The sequence below is a fragment of the Martes martes genome (assembly GCF_963455335.1).
Source record: "Martes martes genome assembly, chromosome: 9".
NCBI classification, from domain to species: Eukaryota; Metazoa; Chordata; class Mammalia; order Carnivora; family Mustelidae; genus Martes; species Martes martes.
Genome location: NC_137896.1, coordinates 11,395,102 through 11,414,811, shown reverse-complemented (window position 1 = coordinate 11,414,811; position 19,710 = coordinate 11,395,102). Strand labels below are relative to the sequence as shown.

General features: G+C 48.1%; 1 protein-coding gene across 1 annotated transcript; it reads left to right on the top strand.

The window, feature by feature from the left end:
• The first annotated feature begins 26 nt into the window (after positions 1–26).
• DDX27 (DEAD-box helicase 27) lies at positions 27–19,075 on the top strand. Its single transcript, XM_080812816.1, has 21 exons — positions 27–214; positions 2,114–2,260; positions 3,908–3,967; positions 4,220–4,385; positions 4,928–4,971; positions 5,098–5,184; positions 6,080–6,185; positions 7,615–7,788; positions 8,658–8,808; positions 11,219–11,318; positions 11,474–11,615; positions 12,542–12,695; positions 13,541–13,622; positions 13,735–13,912; positions 15,071–15,177; positions 15,359–15,461; positions 16,952–17,046; positions 17,127–17,250; positions 17,788–17,875; positions 18,439–18,513; positions 18,640–19,075. The coding sequence occupies exons 1-21, from the start codon at positions 122–124 to the stop codon at positions 18,656–18,658; spliced, it is 2,295 nt and encodes a 764-aa protein (XP_080668942.1). The 5' UTR covers positions 27–121; the 3' UTR covers positions 18,659–19,075.
• Positions 19,076–19,710: the final 635 nt, after the last annotated feature.

Here is a 19,710-nt window from a genome sequence, read left to right as displayed (position 1 = left end):
CGCAGGGCCTTCCCCCAAGCGGAAGTGATGTCAGCACATGCGCAGTGACGACGAGGAGGCCGACGGAAAGTAAGGGCCGGCCTGCGTGCGAGCTGGTTTGCGGAAGTGGTGCTGCGGCAGCATGCTTGAGGAGCTGGGTTTAATCGGGACCATAGGTGAAGATGACGAGGTGCCGGGGGAGCCTGAGTCTGACTCCGGGGACGAGGAGGAGGAGGTATGAGCCGATCGGGGTTGGGGGCGCGGCGGGTGCAGTCGGATTTCCGTGGCTGCTTCCGTTCTCCGTGATTCCTCGGTCTCCTGCCCCTAGCTGCTCCTCAGCATCCTCCCGCCAAGCCGTCAAGTGTCCCTGGAAGGAGAACCTAAGATCTTCCTCGGTTTGGTCGCCACTCGTTTTCCCTCACCTCTGCGCCTGTGCGGGCAACGCGCCGTGTTGTCTTGGCGAACCCAGTCCCCATTCACTGATGTTAAATCCAGGCTCTATGTGATAGAGATCCAGGGGCGAAGCCAGTGGTTCCTCATCAGGGCTTCGTTCATTAAGCCAGTATTTATTGACGTGGAGGTATCTGTAGGCTACACCTAGTGATCAGCGTTCGGGACATAGCAGTGAACAAGATGGTCAAGGACACCACTCTTCTGAAGCTTATGCTGGGTGTGAGGCTTACAGACATTAAGCAGTATGGCAATTACAAGAGGAACAGTGTCATGAAGAAGGTGCTCACCCTACAGAGATCCAACCCGGGTGTTTGCCCCACTGTGGCCTCATCTGCCGATACACACCTCCACCCTGGTGTCCCGTGGCCTCCACGAATTCAGCTTCACCAAAGCTGAACTCGGGTCTCCCTCCCTTCCCAACCTGCTCGGTCTAGAGCCAGAAACCTAAGTGCCATCCTTGACAGCTTCTTTCTTACTGTCCTCCAGTTTCGTTCAGGCTAGCTCAGCTCTAACTTCTCCCCCTTTCTCCTAGCCCACCCTAGCCCAGGCCACTGCCACCTTGTGCCCGGACACCCAGCATCCTAAGGAACCTGGTCTCCAGCTCTTTTTCTTGCTCCTCCTCCCACCCCACCCCATTCACTACTTAGTAGCTAGACTGATCTTTTCATTTCTTGAATGGAAAACTATCATTAAAAAGGACTGGAGCAGGGCACCTGGGTGGCTCAGTTGGTTAAGCGACTGCCTTTAGCTCAGGTCACGATCCTGGAGTCCCAGGATCGAGTCCCGCATTGGGTTCCCTGCTCGGCATGGAGTCTGCTTCTCCCGCTGACCCTCTCCCCTCTCATTCCCTTCTCATACTCTCTCTCTCTCAAGTAAATAAATAAAAATTTTTTTCAAAGATTTTTATTTATTTATTTGACAGACAGAGATCACAAGTAGGCAGAGAGGCAGGCAGAGAGAGAGGAAGGGAAGCAGGCTCCCCGCCAAGCAGAGAGCCCGATGTGGGCTCTCTGGGATCATGACCTGGGATCATGACCCAAGCCGAAGGCAGAGGCTTTAACCCACTGAGCCACCCAGGTGCCCCAAATAAATAAAATCTTAAAAAAAAAGGACTGGAGCAAATATGACAAATGATAATGCCAAAGTCAAAATATGAAGTGCTGTATGGCTATCAATAGTTCAAATAAGTACCTGAGAAACAATATATATGTAATGATTAATAATAATAAACTTTAGGGTGAGAGTTCTTATGAGACTGTTTAACTCAAATGAGGAAAAAAAGGTCAGTGTAGCATTTTCTAGTTCTCAGAAGCCATAATTCAGCCAGTCTTCCTTCCTTTCCAGTTTTTAGATGTATGGGTTTTTGTCATTGGTTTCTAACTTCATTGAATTGCTGAAAGAGAAAAGAGTCTGTGTGATGATTCTCTGAAACAATGTGATCAATTTCAGCACCTACTCCATGTTTGTCTAGAAGGCGCACTCTCTAGTAGCACGTGCAGCATTGTCTGTGTGTTCACAGGACTGAAGCTTGTTGATTGTGCTTTTCAGATTTTCCACTTTGTCTTCTTAATCTGTCAGTTACTGAGAGAGCCGTGTTAAAATCTCCCATGACAATTGTAGATTCCTGTTCTGTGTTCTTTCAATCTCAGCTCGTAGTCATCCTGCTTCTCCCTCTTCCCAGGGGCCCATCGTGCTGGGCAGAAAGCAGAAAGCCTTGCAGAAGAACCGCAGTGCCGATTTCAACCCTGACTTCGTTTTCACTGAGAAAGAGGGGGCATACGATGGCAGCTGGGCCATGGCTGATGTCATGAGTCAGCTCAAGAAGAAGGTGAGAACAGACAGTGATAGGCAGTTCCAGGCTGTGGACTTAGGGTTGGACAGTAGGTTTCGGGATGTAACGGCACTGCCTTTTGCCATCTGCTTACATTCAGCATATGCTGGAACTCTTGGAAATACGAGGTGTCGTTTTGATGGAGTGGGGAGAAGCAGTCACAAATAACGCCCAGTCTTGATTCAAACCAAAGTATAAGAAGTTGCAGCATAGATTCATTACGGACCAGTTACAAACACATTAATTGACCTACAGATGATATTTTAAAGTATCAGAAGTATCTTATTTCCTTCATTAGAAGAGGTCCATGATGGCTTTTTTCCTGAAGGAGGGCATGGCGAACTCAGATTAACTTTAGTATATATATTAAGGGAGACCCTTCCTGATATTATACACATTAAAATGTGGGAGAAAAAAAGGTTTTAGAGGAAATCTGGTAATACCAGTCTAATGGTTTAAGAATACCAAATATTACATACAAATTGCTTGACTTAGAAAAAAGTGGGCATTATCTATGTTAAAATGGTCTCTTTTTTTGGGTGTTTCCTCCTTGTTTTAAATACTAGAGAGAAAACTTTGTTACATAAGTTTGTAACAAAAAGCAGTCTAGCATGTACCCTTGGCAGTAGCGTTTTGGTCAGCCCCACAGATACTGTCATTCTGTCACTTGCCGGGTGATGTCACTGTTTAGGTCCCTGTTTCCCACACAGAATAGCCAAAGCTGCCACAAATGTCACCATCGTCTGCTTATTTGCCAAGATCCCGTGTTTTCCTTTGAGTCTGCTGAGCGAGCTAGAAGATGCATCAACATTATTTTCCATTTCATGGGCCTCAAAGAAAAATACTTTACTCCAGACTCGGCTGGTGTTCTGATTCAAATAAACTAGCATAGCCTCTTCATGGTCACCTGGACAGGATTTCTTTCTGACTTTTTTCCCTTTCAGTTTTTTTTTTTTTCAGAGAATGCCAGAGAAACTGTCCTTTTTCAAATTAATTATGAGATGTTTGTTCCTCCGTTCCATGTTCTGAGGAAAGTTCACTCTAGGTTCACTTTACAGATACGATGTTTGTTCCCAGGTCCTGGCATATAGACCCCATGTAATTAAAGACTTAGTCTTGTGAAGCTTACAGTCCAGCAGGTAGAAGATAAGTGAACAAATAATCACACAGGTAATTGTGGTTGTGGTGTATGCCGTGGCAGTTCAGGGTGCTTTGAGCGTCTGTAAGGGAGGCCTGGCATTGCCTACCCTTTGTAAAAGTTACAGCAGCATCCAGCATTACTGGAGTTTGCTTTGATTTCGGCATTTAATTGCCAGGCTAAATTCTGTCTGATTGGCATGGGGAAAGGTTTTTCTAAGTAGCATTCAGATAGAAATGGGACATCTCTTGGCAATTCTTTTCTTCTAAATAGTAAACACCTTCTAAAATGTGGATGTTCTTCTTAGCTCCAGGTAAAGATGCTTCGCACTTGACTATTTATTTATGTTGTTCTGTTGTTGTCGTGGATAATCTGCAGATTGATTCACCTGTCCAAGGACAGACAGGCCCCTTCTATATTAACACTGGAGACCCAACCCTCGCAGAAGCCTTGCTCTGTCTCTTTCCCGTGTATATGCTTCTTATCCATCTAATTTTCATCTGCAGAGGGCAGCCACTACATTAGATGAGAAGATTGAGAAAGTTCGCAAGAAAAGGAAAACAGAGGTGAGAAAGCAAAGCAGGTACTGCTCTGTGTAAAGCCCTGAGCTTGGCCCTCTCCACACGACCCCACCATTTTCCTTTAAGCCAGAGTTGGGAGTGCGGCGGCGCAGACACGCTTCTCTGTGTGTCTGTCGGTAAGAATCACTGAGTCCGCAGAGCGTCCCGCGCAGGCTGGAGGGCATGGTGTTACTTTTCAGAAGTTCTGGATTTCCTGAAGTTTGCGGTCGCCTTACTTTACTGTGATATTTTTTGCAGGATAAAGAAGCCAAGTCTGGGAAGTCAGAGAAGGAGAAAGAAGCAAAGGAGGGCTCGGAACCGGAGGAGCAGGAAGACCCTGAAGGGAGAGATGAGGAAGGGCCAGCAGATGAAGACTCGGAGACCGATTACTCGTCAGCGGATGAGAACATCCTCACCAAAGCAGGCAGGCGCGACGGCCGCGCTGTCAGGAACGGGGACAGGAAATGGGAAAGGGTTTGCCTTTCCTCTGTAGGATTTCCTATGTTCTTCTATCCAGTCACACTTAAGATCTCCCTGTTGAACTCCTCTAGCTTCTCTTTTTTCTTGGGGTTTTGTTAGGGTTGTTGTCCTTTGCCAACAGACCGTTTCCTCTTCCTCCTCCCCAGCCCCACATAGGGGCTGGCACCTCTAAGAGTCAGACTTATTTGGGGTGTTAGATCCCCTACGTCCCACCTCAGATGGGCCCAGCCACGCAGTGGGTGCTCCGTAAATATTTCTGGCAGAATTGAGTGCGCAGGCGTGATCATAGAGTGCAGTGGGTTAGCCTGGTCTCTGGCGAGCTTGCCGCACGGTGTCCTCACTGTCAAACGAGGCTAATGACAGCTCCCTCAGGCTGTCGTGTGGTTTCAGTGAGGCGTCCACAGAAAGTACTTAGGACAGCGGCTAGCAGACTGTAAATGCTCAGTAAGTACGAGCGCTGATGGCCAGCTCTGTTTTTCTCCATAGATACGCTCAAAGTAAAGGAGCGGAAGAAGAAGAAGAAAGGACAGGTGAGCACGAGCGTGGACAACAGCGTGCAGCTGAGCTTTGCAGCCTGACAGGATTTTAAGGCCAGTTCGTTTCCTTGGGCACGTTTTGCTGAATTCTCGTTCTGTCTTTTTGACTCCCTGGTGTAGGAAACAGGAGGATTTTTTGAAGATGCATCTCAGTATGATGAAAACCTCTCATTCCAGGACATGAACCTTTCCCGCCCTCTTCTGAAGGTAATGGTTTCTCTTGGCAACCACGGGATTATTGTAGTCACTCCTTAAGTAGGCTCTGCCCTAAACTGGGCTCTTTGCCTCCCTAAATTCTGTTGTCCACACACTTGCCAGGCAACCCTCTTAAAAAGTTCCATCTGGGATGCCTGGGAGGCTCAGTCGTTGAGCATCTGCCTTCAGCCCAGGTCATGATCCTAGGGTCCTGGGATCGAGCCCCATATCAGGCTCCCTGCTCGGCGGGAAGCCTGCTTCTCCCTCTCCCACTCCCCCTGCTTGTGTTCCCTCTCTCACTGTGTCTCTCTCTCTGTCAAATAAATAAATAAAATCTTAAAAAAAAAAGTTCCATCTTGGCCTATAAGGCCTTGCCCTTTCTGGTCTCCTCTGGTGATGTCTCCTAGCACTCATTCTGCTCTGGCCATCTTGGCCTCCTCCTTGGCCCTCAAACAGGTTAGGCGTTTTCTTCCTCAGGGCCTTTGCACTTACCAGTCCCTCTGCCTGGAAGGTTTTTCCACTAATCTGGTTGGGGTGCTCCTCACCTCTTTCAGGGTTCTACTCTGTATCCTCTGCTCAGTGAGACTTTCCCTGACCCTCCTGGAAATCATACTTGTCCCCAACCCCCTTGACTGCTGTGGTTTTTCCATATAGGATGTGATGGTTTTTGGTCTTTTTTTCCTACCAGATTGTAAGATTACCAAGGGCAGAGTCTTTATTTCTTTGGTTTACTGCTGTATCTCAGTGCCTCGGACAGATCTCCCACGTAGTCGGTACTCGATGAATGTTTGTAGAATGAATGACTGGGAGGAACTGAAGCAATCACCACCTGTGTGGAAACGTGCCTTGTTTGTTTCATGCTGAGACTCCTCCTCCCCATCCTGTCTGACCCCGTCTTTTGCTGCAGGCCATTACAGCCATGGGCTTCAAGCAGCCCACCCCAATCCAGAAGGCATGCATACCTGTGGGTCTGTTGGGGAAGGATATCTGTGCCTGTGCAGCCACTGGGACAGGTAAAAAGGACAGTGACTTGGGGGGTAGGGAGAGGAGGATGCAGGAGGAGGATATTCAACCTACAGCAGGGGTCTAGGTTGATTTACCCAAGTGCCACTTTGCTAAATACTCAAACATAAATTATAATGCGATAACACCATATATTCGTATTAATTTCCCTTAAATCTCAACATATGTTTTTCTATTTCTTTAAGTACTCTTTATTTTTAAAAAATGGTTGTATAGTATCCTATTATATAACTGTTTCTATCCTGTAATAAACTGCGCTAATATCAATGTTATGATTAACATTGTTTTCATAAAATCTTTACTCCTATGACTGGGGATTATGTATAAATAAAGGTGGCCTTCATGAGACCCCCTGAAATCTGTGACCTGTAACTATCCTATTAGGGTGTCTCTATGATATGATCTCTTGTTGCTGCCATGATAAGCATAAAGACTTTTAAAAATTTAAGCAGAGCAGGGGAGAGGGAAAGGGAGAGACAGAATCCTCAAGGAGACTCCCCTCTGAGAGCAGAGACCAATGCAAAGTTGTATCCCATGACCCTGAGATCATATCGGATCTGAAATCAAGAGTTAAATGCCCAACCAGCTGAGCCACCCAGGTGCTGCAGTAGGAGTAAAGACGTTATGAAACAGACTTTCATCATGGTGTTTTATATCAGTACGGTTAATTATAGAGTAGAACTAGTCACATGAAAGAATACTATATAACCATTTAAACGTAAAGAGTATTTAAAGAAACAGGAAATGCAGTTTTTGTTTTTGTTTTTTAAGTGATCTCTACACCCAGCGTGGAGCTCAAACTCATATAACCCCAAGATCGAGAGCTGGATGCTCTACCACCTGAGCCAGCCAGGTGCCCCTGTTTTGCTTTTTTTGAAAAGGGATTAGTGGGGCGCCTGGGTGGCTCAGTGGGTTAAAGCCTCTGCCTTCGGCTCAGGTCATGATCTCAGGGTCTTGGGATCGAGCCCCACATCGGACTCTCTGCTCAGCAGGGAGCCTGCTTCCCCCACCCTCTCTCTGCCTGCCTCTCTACCTACTTGTGATCTCTGTCAAATAAATAAATAAAATCTATTAAAAAAAAAGGGGATTACTGAACAGAATATATAATGTTACTGCATTAAGTTTTCAATTTTTATATTTCTGTCCATTAAGAAAAATATTGATAATCTAGATTCCATTAGGTTAATGTTTATCTTTGGTTGGCTGGACTGTGGGTGATTTTTATTATTTTTATATTATTTTATACTTCTCAGATTTTTTTGCATGGACCCTGTAGTCTTAAAACCAGAAAAAAGGTTTGTGAAAATATTGCTTTATTTTCCCCTGAGCGGATACGTAGGTCTTCTGGGCTCAAGTGAAAACCTGAACCTTGAAGGGAGTGAAGCTCATCTCTCTGTGTTCTGCTGCCTTCTCCTCCAGGTAAGACTGCTGCTTTCGCCCTGCCTGTCTTGGAGCGGCTGATCTACAAACCCCGCCAGGCTCCTGTCACACGCGTGCTTGTTCTGGTTCCCACCCGAGAATTGGGCATCCAGGTGCACTCCGTCACCAAGCAGCTGGCTCAGTTCTGCAGCATCACCACCTGCCTGGCCGTGGGTGAGTGTCTGGCGGCCCCTGAGAGCCTGTGGGGCGGTGGAGGGTGGGTGTGCCCCGCCGTCGGAAGATGATGGGTACCAGGAAGGCCTTCCTATGATTAAACCCGCTTGAAAAACCGGATGAGGTGTTTCCAGAGTACAGAGTTCGGGGAGGGGAGAGTGTTTCACTGACATTTAACCAACCTTAAAAAAATGAAACTGCAGGGGCACCTGGGTGGCTCAGTGGGTTAAAGCCTCTGCTTTCGGCTCGGGTCATGATCCCAGGGTCCTGGGATCGAGTCCCGCATCGGGCTCTCTGCTCAGCGGGGAGCCTGCTTCTTTCTCTCTCTCTGCCTGCCTCCCTGCCTACTTGTGATCTCTGTCTATCAAATAAATAAAATCTTTAAAAAAAAAATGAGACTGCAAAATTCAGGGCAAAAAAACCTTTCTTGGTATTGAACACATTTAGAATGTAATTTCTGCTTTGCATGAATAAAGAATCAAACACGTGGGGCAGAATCTTTCTGACGATGTTCTGTGGTACTGTTCTCCAGCCTTCATGGAACCCTCGCTATGCAGTGGGAAGGCGAAGGTGATGGAGACATGATTTGCTTTTGCAGCTACTTCTGTCCGTCCTTGGGTGTTTGAATCCTTCTGCTCTGAAGTGCCTTCTTGCCTTTACCTTTTTTCACACTTAGCACAATTGTATTGAGACAATTTGTCTCTCCCAACATCTCGTAAAATCCACCCAGGCGGGGCCTTTGTCAGTCTTGTTTTCAGCGGTTTCCCCTGCATCTGAATGGGACGTGGCAGGTGGCAGGTGGCAGGGGCTGGTCCATACTGTTGAACCTTGGACTGACTCGGCCACCCGGCGGGGCTCTTCCTCTGCAGGAGGCCTGGACGTGAAGTCTCAGGAAGCAGCTCTGAGGGCGGCGCCCGACATCCTCATCGCCACCCCGGGCCGGCTCATCGACCACCTGCACAACTGCCCTTCCTTCCACCTGAGCAGTATTGAGGTGCTCATCCTGGATGAGGCTGACAGGTACACCTGAGTTGGTGGGGCCCCGAGTGCTCCGGGGTCCCGGGGGCCACACCCACAAGAGAACCCGCCCGTGCACTGTTTTTCATGGATCTTGCCAAGGCTGCGTGTGCAGCGCCAGTTCCGCCGCTCACGTTTGGACATCCGTTCGTCATTAGTCTGGATTATCCTGCTTTCTCTTTCTCTGTGATGTGATGGTTAAGAAGGAGGGTAGATTAAATTCTGGCTCAGCCATTTCCTGAGATTTGGAAATATTATTTAGATTTTTGTCTTTTTTTTTTTAGATATTTTTAAAAAGTATTTATTTACTTATTTATTTTTAAAAGATATTATTTATTTATTTGATAGAGAGAGAGAGATCACAAGTAGGCAGAGAGGCAGGCGGGGCCGGGGGTGGGGGGTGGGTAGCAGGCTCCCCACTGAGTAGAGAGCCCGATGTGGCCCGGGATCATGACCTGAGCCGAAGGCAGAGGCTTTAACCCACTGAGCCACCCAGGCGCCCCTAGAGATTTTTTAACTAATCCCCATACTCAACATGGGACTCCAACTCACAGCCCTGGCGTCAAGAGTAGCATGCCCCACCAGCTGAGCCAGGCAGGTGCCCCTGTTACTTAGGTTCTAGAGCAAATCTCTTCTTGTTTGTAAGAGAGGCATAAGAACAATCCCCCCGCTCCTGGTGTTGAGGATTCCGGGAGCAACCCAGTAGAGTGCCAGCGCACGGGGAGGACTCAACAGACGGCCTCTGTCCCTTTGGGAGGGGCTCCCTCGCTCCCTCTTCTCTCATACGGGTCCCATCTGCTCACCCCTTTCCTTCTTGACCAAACAGAATAAACCTCCGTGAACTGGACTCGTGATCAAAGTGGGGGCAGGGGAAGGAGGCCACAAGCCCAAAGCGCATTCAGGTTTATTCTCCGAGCTAAAGAGGTCTGGGCTTCTGACCTAATAGGCCCATCTGTGTGCATGACAGCTCCGTCCTCCCAGTGGTTTGGGCCAGAATTCTTCGCCTCACGCTTGTGTCCTCATCTCCCACCCATGGAGAATGCATGGGGAAGTCCTGTTAGCACAGCCCCACTTGGGACTTCTGCTCTTGCTGTCTTCTCAGCTCGGAATGACCTGTACCTTCTCGTTTCTGTTCCAGTTGTCACTCACCCAAAGGGCCTTTGCTGGCTACTGTCTACAACAGTTCCTGCTTTCCGTTCTCTGAGGTGCTGTGCCTCTCCAACCTCCTACATTGTCACCTGAATGCCCCTATGGTGCTTGTGACCCTCCTCTCTCCTGGGACATATTTGTGAAGGGCTGGCTTTGTGCCGCTTGCTGCTCGGTGCCCAGGGTTGTGTCTAGTATCTAGCAGATGCTCAGTAAGGGTTTGTTGAATAACTGATTGATTCCCCCAGAGCAAATGAACCATGCTTGAGTCACGAGGGAAGTCAAGGAGATCTTTCTGAGCAAAGGGAATGTGATCTGGGATTGAGGTATTAAAGGGGAAGGGAACTGTAGTCTTAAAAAAGTGTTAAGGTCTTGGAAGACTAAGAAAGGCTGTGGGTGTTTCCTGTTAGGGAGATCAAGGACTATGACAGCTGAATGTGGTACGGGATGCCTGCTTGGAGCCTGAACTGGGGAAAGAAATATTGTGAAGGACTGAGTCAGCTGAGCAAATTGGGAGTCAGTAATCCTACTGATTAGTATTATCTACAGAGAGAAGAAGGGTCCTTTACAGCAAAGAGAACTGGCTGATACCTCTTCAGTCATGTGGTCAAACTCACCTCAGTGGTACTGGGACAAACGGATGGTCTGTGTCTCCCGGTGGAGAGGGAAGTGCACAGCCGCACCCCTGCACATTCTTGCCTTGATGAGTTACTGAATCCAGTCACTGGGAAATGAACAGACAAAGACAGAATGTGAAAAAGCTTGAGGAGACTTCTGTAGATTAAGGGAGACTAAGGAAACAGGATAACCAGCGCAAGATAGAAACTTCGGTATCCTGAATCCAAAAAAATGAAAAGATAGCTATAAAATGACATTTCTGGGACAGTGAAGGATATCTGAATTTGGACTGTTTCAGGTATTATTCAAACACTCAAATGTTTGGGGTGTGATAATGACATGATGGTCATATTGGCGAAGGTCCTTTCTTAGGGAACGTGTGCCGAGACGGGGTAAGGTGTAGTGATGTCTGCTACTTATTTATGTATATTTCAGCAAAAAGAAAAAATAAGAAAGATAAAGCAGATGTGGCCAGATGCTAGTGCTTGATGAATCTTGGTGAAAGGGTAAACTAACAATATTAATACAGAAGTAAATACACATAACCAGTTACAACATCGGCACGTCAGCTTGGCTGATGTTTTCTGTCCATCGCTGGGACAGACGCGAGCTCGTCCCTTCCTCTTGATTCCTTGTCCCTGCTCTTCAGGATGCTGGATGAGTACTTTGAGGAACAGATGAAGGAAATTATCCGGATGTGTTCCCACCACCGCCAGACCATGCTCTTCTCGGCCACCATGACGGACGAGGTGGGCCCCAGGAATTCTGCTTGGTGGGGTGAATGCAGGGGACGCAGGTTGTGCTGCAGGGGGTTGGCTGGGGCAAGCATGGCTTGCCTGCACCCCCACTCCCTACCCCCACCTCCTGGCAGGCAAGTGAGCATCCCTGTGTTTGTGCTGGGCAGGTAAAAGATCTGGCTTCTGTTTCCCTGAAGAATCCTGTCCGAATATTTGTAAACAGCAACACGGATGTGGCCCCCTTCCTGCGGCAGGAGTTCATCCGGATCCGGCCGAATCGGGAAGGGGACCGGGAAGCCATCGTGGCAGGTAAAAGCCCAGGGAGGGACTGGGCAGGGGGAGCTGGACTCCCTTGTCTGCTGGGGTGGCACCCTGAAGCGTCTGGGTGTTGCCTGGCACCTCCTCTGAGGGGCTCCCCTGACCTGTCGTGTGGTACTGTCCTTAGTGTGTTCTGCCACTTTGGCCATGGGTCCTTCCTCCCTTTCTTCTGTCACCTCACCTCCCTCCCACTGGCCAGTCCTCCTTAGGTCCTACAGAACACCCAGCCACTTCCCTCACAACTGCCTCTCTGGCTCTTGGTTCAAGCTGCTACCTTCCTTGCCTAATTATTGCAGTGGCCTTGGATTTGGCTCCTACTCCCAGTCTTGCCCCTTGCTGATGCGTTTTCCACACTGCAGATCGTTGAAAATGATCATTTACAAGTGAACATTCACTCATGTTACCTCCCTGTTTACAACCGCCGGGTGTCTCCCATTGCTCTCAGACCACAGTCCACACTCCCTCGTGAGTCCCATACAGCCCTCTAGGACCCCGCCCCTGCCTGCCTGTAGTCCTCAGCCTGGGTGTCCAGCCATACTCTCCCGCCTCCGTTCTCTGAAACCCACCAAGCTTGTCCCACCTCGGGGCTGTCACATTTGCTCCTTGTCCTGCCTGGAATCTTCCCCCCAAATCTCATGAAGGAGGCTGCCCTGTCATTCAGCCTAACATCACCTCTTTAGAGAGGCCAGCCCTAAAGCTGGCTCCCCAGCTTCCCTTCACTGTCTCACAGCCGTTGTCACCCTTGGGAGCTGGGAATCGGCTTCTCTTCTGTGCCCTGGAACATGAGCCTCACGACGCAGGGAGCTTGCCTGTCTCCCCCCGTGCCAGCCAAGCCGCCGCTTCACAGGCATGGAGGGGATATGGGATATGTATCAGGTGGCTTCCGGCTCACTCTGCTCTCCCCCCTGCCCCCCCAGCTCTGCTGACAAGGACCTTCACTGACCATGTGATGCTCTTCACCCAGACCAAGAAGCAGGCCCACCGCATGCACATCCTTCTGGGGCTCATGGGGCTGCAGGTGGGCGAGCTCCACGGCAACCTCTCACAGACGCAGCGGCTGGAGGCCCTCCGGTAAAGTTCGGGGGGCTGAGGCTCCCTCCCATCCTTCAGCGAGGGCTCTCCTCACTGAGAGAGGGAAATACCACCCGGAGGTTATGTTAGAGCGCTTTCAGGGGTTGCAGATGGTACGGTCCCCCACTTTAAAGATAACTTGTCCAGCTGCTGTAAGGTTATGTCTTAGGTAACATTGAGAATTCCTTGCAGTCTCACAGAAACCGACACCAATGCCCCAGGGCTCGAGTGTTGGAGCTGCTGAGTGGGGCCACAGCAGGAAATTCTGACTTGGGAAACACAGCACATGTCCTGTTCTCTGTAGCTTTTCCAGAGCAGTGGGTCTGTTAGGACGAGATTTGTTATCAAAGCCAGCTACCATTTCTTGAGCAAGTACTTTGCCATGTCCTGTGTTTTCCATGTGTTTGTTTTTGTTTAATTCTCGGAGAATGGAGTCATGCTCGTAGGCCCGGAGGGACCCTTTAGAATTATTCACTTATCTGCATTTGTCATAGGCAGCTGAAAGGTTATTTTTTTAAAGAAAGGCTGCTTTGAAGCCTGAGACATGTGCATATGCTCCTTCCTGCAGTCTAGCTCTGTGGTTCCGGAACTTTTAAATTTGTAAGAGTTGGGGCTTAAGGTGGTACAAACCAAATTATGTTTGTTCTGCGTTACAAGATGTTTTAGGTGTTGTGTGAGTATCAGATGGTCTGACATTTAGGATCTCATTTAGATTATCACTGTGACGATCTGTACTCTCCTGCTTAAATCCAAAAGGATTTGTGTTCTCTCTGCTGGCTCAGCCTCTTGTGGAGCTTTTCTGGGGTTGAGTATCCAGGTGAACATCTGATTGTGGCTATTTCTAGGCGCTTTAAGGACGAACAGATTGACATCCTTGTGGCCACAGATGTGGCAGCCCGTGGACTTGACATTGAGGGGGTTAAAACGGTGAGCAGCCCGTCTTCCTTGAACCTTTGGTGGGAGTCTTTTTGCCTCCTTGTGTCCTGTCTGTCTCCAACTTCCAGGTCTGACTTTGACCTGACTTTGACCTACTTTCCAGGTAATTAACTTCACAATGCCCAACACTATCAAGCATTACGTCCACCGGGTGGGGCGAACAGCGCGGGCTGGCCGGGCTGGGCGCTCAGTGTCTCTGGTGGGAGAAGAGGAGCGGAAGATGCTGAAGGAGATTGTAAAAGCCGCCAAGGCCCCCGTGAAGGCGCGGATACTTCCTCAAGGTGAGGCACCACTGCAGCAGCTCAGGGCGGTTGGGGTGGGCAGGGTAGGTCCTAGATCAGACTCTGGGACAGAGCCAGAGAGGGAGTAAGAGGTGAGAGTAGTCAGGAGCCAGATTTGAACTCCATTCCTGCTACTTCCTTGCTGAGTGCCCCTGTGCCGGTCTCCCCTTGCCTGTGTCTCTCTCTGTGTGAAAGGGCATGATGACAGACTTAGGCCTCGAGTGCCCCACTCATAGGTTATTTTCCAACCTTTGGGAAGAGAAGGCTCCTTGGGGCAAAAGCCCTATTAATCACCGCCTCCCTTCCTTTTGGTGGGGGAAAGAGGTCAGCACCGACTTGTTCTAGATGTCTTTCATTCATTTCCTTCTCATCAGTAGGGTCACATTATTTTTTTTAATTTATAAAAATAATATATATTCAGTATCAGAAATTAGTAAATAAAAGCCAAAACGTGATTGCTTGTGGAAGAGCTCGCCACTGTTACATTTAGGCACATGTCCTTTGAGACCTTTATTCCATTCATACGTGTCTTTTTTTCTTCCATTCTTTTCATTGTCACTTAATTCATTCCATCAGCTAGCAATTATTGAGTACTACCAAGTGCCTGGTGCTGTTGATTCTATCCTAGGTATTAGGGATATAGCAGGAAGCAAAAGAGCTGATACTCTGTGGGAAAAAAACAATAAATAATGAGAGTAGATGTGATCCAGAATGACAGGAGGAGAGATGCTGCTTTCGAAAGCTGTTTAGGAAAGGCCTCTGAACAGATGGCATTTGAGCTGAGTCCCAGATAAGAATGAGGCAGCCGTGAGTGGTCTGCGGACAGTGTGCCAAGCAGAGAAAACAGGGCAAAACCTTGGAGGCAGGAGCAGACGTGATGTGTGAGTCAGTGAAGGAAGAGCCAGAGGGCCCAGGGCACGGTGACAAGGGTGGAGGCTGAAACTCCGAGAGGTGGGCAGAGGACACGCGTAGGAGTTTGAAATTTATTCCAAGAGCAGCAGGCTCTTTGGGGACTGGATGGGGGCTTGTTGTGAAGCAGAGAAGTCACCCATAAAAACCCCCAATTTTCTGTTGTCACTAAACACACATCTGTGTTATTTTCATCAGTTACATAGTATTTATGCTTATTTAAAATTTTTTGTTGTTCTCTCCCTTGAGATGTCATCCTCAAATTCCGGGACAAGATTGAGAAGATGGAGAAGGACGTGTATGCAGTTCTACAGCTCGAGGCCGAGGAGAAAGAGCTACAGCAGTCGGAAGCCCAGGTGGGGCTGCATGCAGGGTGGGGACCCGCAGGGCCTGGGTGGGAAGTGGGCTGCGGTAGCCTCTGCCCATCATGCCCCGCCGAAACACGGGGTCGGCCACACGAGTGCCCTCCTGCAGCTGCCAAGTCACATCTTACCAGATAGCACTGTCGCGGCAGCCATCCTTGTGCTGTCTCCACAGATCAACACAGCAAAGCGGCTCCTGGAGAAGGGGAAGGAGGCATCGAACCACGAGCCTGAGAGGAGCTGGTTCCAGACCAAGGAAGAGAGGAAGAAGGAGAAAAGTATGTTGGCGAGGTCCCTCACAAAGCCGACCATGGAATTCTAGAACTCAGCAAGGCCACTGCTAGGTCTGTTCCCAGAAGAACCAAGAACAGGGACTCAGAGGCACACTGTGTGCTGGGGTCCACAGCAGCACTGGTCACGGTAGCCAAGGGGTAGAAGCGACCTATGTGTGTCGGCAGACCGACAGTCACACAGATGTGCGCCCATCCCGTGGAGTGCGGTGTAGCCATAATGGAGTGGGTGCACGTCGCAAGGTGAACCAAAGTGAGATTAATCAGACGCAGAAGGACAGATAGTTATGGTTCCTCCTCATAGGAGGTAAATCCAGAGATGCAGAAAGTAGAATAGCGACTACCAGGGCTTGTGGGGAGGGAGTCATGAGTGGTTACAGATGTATTAGTAATGATGAAAAAGTCACAGAAACAGGTCACAGTGATGGCTGTGCAATACTGTGCACATAATGAATGCCACCGAATTGTGTACTTAAGAATGGGTAAGGGCGCTTGCGCGGCACAGTCAGGTTGTATCCACCTTCAGTTTTAGCTCAGGTCATGATCTCACGGTTGTGAGTTTGAGCTCCTCACAGGGCTCCGTGCTCCGCAGAGTCTGCTTAAGACTCTCTCTCCCTCTGCCCCTCTCCCTGCTCTCCCTCCCTCTCAAATAAATAAATACTAAAAAAAAAAGAAAAAGGATAAAATGGCAAATTTTATGTTGTATCTATTTTGCCACAATATTTAAAGAGTAGGTCAGGAAGATATTTGTATGTATTCCCTGCCCTCCTCAACCCCCTTTTTATCACACAGATTCACATTTTTCTACACCTTTTTTCAAGTTAATTTTATAGCTTATATTTTATACAAGCACATACGTAGCTGCTTTTTTTTTTAAATGGCTGCTTGGTCTTCCATCATGTGGGTAGATTATAAGTTATTTAATTAATCCCCTCTTGAGGGACATTGAAATTGTTTGTAATCTTTTGCTATTCTAACCATGTAGTGAGTTAACTGTACAAACACCCTTTCACAATTAAGCACGTGCATTTGATTTGCAAGATAAATTCCCAAAAGTGAAATTGTAGGCCGGAAGATATGTGCATTTATTATTTTGTTAGGGATTGCAAAGTTACCCTCCAAAGAGATTGTACCAGCAGTTTAAGAAATACTGCCTATATCTGATGGGACAAAAAGTTAGGGTGCATGCATGTTAAATTTCTGTGTTAAACATAGTTACAACAACCATATGGCGGGAAGGTGTGGGAGTATAAATGAACCATACCATCTTTCACAACATGATAACGAATGCCTCAAGTGGATTAATGGAGAGAGAGCGGAACAAGCATGGTAGTGAGATGGAGAGGTAACCACCAGCAGAGGATGTGACTGGCTGTTTCTCATTTTGAACTCTTATGTACCAATTTAAAATACGTGTACTGCTTTTAAAAAATGATGTAAAACGGTACCTGGAATCTCATACTCTCTCCTCATCCTAGTTGCCAAGGCTCTGCAGGAGTTTGACTTGGCCTTAAGAGGAAAGAAGAAGAGGAAGAAGTTTATGAAGGATGCCAAGAAAAAGGGGGAGATGACAGTAAGCAGCTGGGTGCCTGTCCAGTGGCATGGGTCAGCACTTCGTGGTCTGTTCTGTAATCACGTCGTCCTTCTTTCTAGGCAGAGGAAAGGTCCCAGTTTGAAATCCTCAAGGCACAGATGTTTGCTGAGCGGCTGGCTAAGAGGAATCGCAGGGCCAAGAGGGCCCGAGCAATGCCTGAGGAGGAGCCAGCAAGAGGCCCTGGTAGGCAGATGGGGAGGAGAGCCCACAGGAGCTGGGAGGAATGTTCTCCCTGAAACTTGTGCTTCTGGTCAGGGAGAAAATTGGAGGGATAATAAGAGCCCATATTTTCTGAGTAATGTGTATACCAGTATGTAGAGTTACTTTTGGGTTTCCAAGTGGTGAAGTGACCCCATGGTTAGTGGGGAGAGCTAGGACTGAACCCAGGCCTTTCTGACTTGAGCCTAAGTCCTTACGTCCTGCTCCGTAGAGAAGCAGGTCGGGGAAAAAAATTAGTGAAGTCAGTCTTCAGCTCATTTCACATTTCAATGGTTCTTTTCACTTTGGGACTCTGCAGCCATCCTTTGGAGTGGTTTGTCACACCTGCCACTTCTCGGTTCTTCATCTGTTTTCTTCTGGGATCCAGTGTCTTGTTTTCATGTCAGTAAATCATCTGGCCGGCGCATCCACTGAACTCGGAACTGTTACCCTGGGCTTAAGGATAGTATTTAGGAGCTTGGGCCAAAGAGGGCAATTCTAACCCCTTCTTCCTGTGCACAGCCAAGAAACACAAGCAGGTGAAGAAATCTGTATTTGATGAAGAACTTACCAACACGAGCAAGAAGGCCCTGAAACAGTATCGAGCTGGGTAGGGTTTTAAGTCATCCTGGGGCTCTTTGTATTTTGAGCAAAGCTATATACCTTCTTCCTCCTCCTTTGCTCCCCAGTTCCCATATACTTGTAGCTTTAGAATATATAGTTTTAAGGGTTCCTGTCTGAACCACCCCCACCCATCCCCAACCCCCAGCTAAGATCATCTCGGGATCCCAGGGTGAGAACAGGAGAAAAGTATTAAGGCCCTCCTCTCTTGGAGGTGAACATTTCTGGTTCAGAAATAGACCTTTCTCTCAGGAGAGCTAGAAAGGCAGAGGATCCTGGTTTGCTCTTAGGAATGTGTTACCCTCCCCGCCCCCCCAGTATCCCTTGGGCTGGGGTTGGGTTGGGGATAGACGAAGCTTCCACTGTCGCTTTAAAGCTGGGCCCTGACTTCCACAATCCCGTATTGTCGGGTAGAAGCACCAGGCTTAGAACCTCACACCCTGCAAATGGTGCTTCAGTGATGCTGCTGCTTCCTGTGGGAGCGGGGTGGGGGCGACAGTGACATGTCTGTCTGTCCAGCTTCATTTCAGCATCTCATCTGCTTACTTGCAGCCCCTCCTTTGAAGAAAGGAAACAGTTGGGCTTGCCCCACCAGAGACGAGGAGGAAACTTCAAGTCTAAATCCAGGTAACGTTAGCCATTTTGGAGGGCCGGAGGCTATGCCTGTCTGGGATTGGACCTTGGGAAAGCACCTCCTTCCTCTTTCTGGTTTTGAGAGTTGGTCTTTCTTTACTCTGCGGATTTTCTTCGTAGGTACAAGCGGAGGAAGTAGCTGTGTTGGCCTGAAGTTTGTGGGGCAGCCCTCACCTTCCTTGTGGGAAGTCATCCTGGTTTGGTCTCTTCTCCCGATTTGTAAAAAAAAAAAATTTTTTAATGTAAAGTCTGTGTCATTTGTACATTAAAAAAAGAACATAAGGTCAGGGGGTGGGGGTGGTATGGGGAGTTATTTCCTAAGCATCCCCGTGAATCAGCCAAGGCTCCTCTTGCTAATTAACTTTCACATAAAGAAGGTACCAAATGGGAGGTGCCTGGCTGGCTCGGGGGAAGTGTACGACTCTTGATCTTAGGGTTGTGAGTTTGAGCCCCGTGTAGGGTGTAGAGATAACTTTCAATAAAACTCAAGGAAAAAAAAAACCCAACAACAAATGGAAGTATATTTTGGGAGGGAGAATAAACCAATCTGAATTGTATATTTTATTCCTCTGTTCATCCCTCAATAATAGCGTAGTCTGTCCCATCTACTTCTAACGCATCTTTATACTTGTAGAGGAGGTGGATGTGGAGGAAATTCTTCCTAGAAGTTCTTTGATGTCTGTCTGTCCTAGAACCAAAAGCTCTCATGCACTGAGCATTAGCCATATACCAGACATTGTGTACTGAGCGCTGTCTCATTAAATTCACTACACCCTGTGGGAGAGGTAGTCATCCCCCTTTTGCACGTAAAGAGACAGAAGCTCGGAGAAAGGTGGAGTAACTTTCCAAAGTTACGCAGGGAGTTCAGGTTTTTGAAACCAGGGTCTGAACCCGTATCTAACTGTGCTACAGAAGCGCTACTGGAGAGATGGAAGCTCAAAGGGGACGGAAGGGATCCCAGATAAATTAGCTCCTTGTTGCAAAAAACAGCCTTTACCCTGTAGAGTGGTGGTTCTCATCCTTTCTGAATCATAGGTTCCTTTGACAACTAGATGAAAGGTAGAGGCTACCCCCTGAGAAAATTGTATGTTTGTAGTCTGTCCTATGTAATTTCAAGGAGTACATACACCTCCCCCCACCAGCTCAAACATTATAATAGTTATCCAGTGACACATACCCTTGACATTAAAG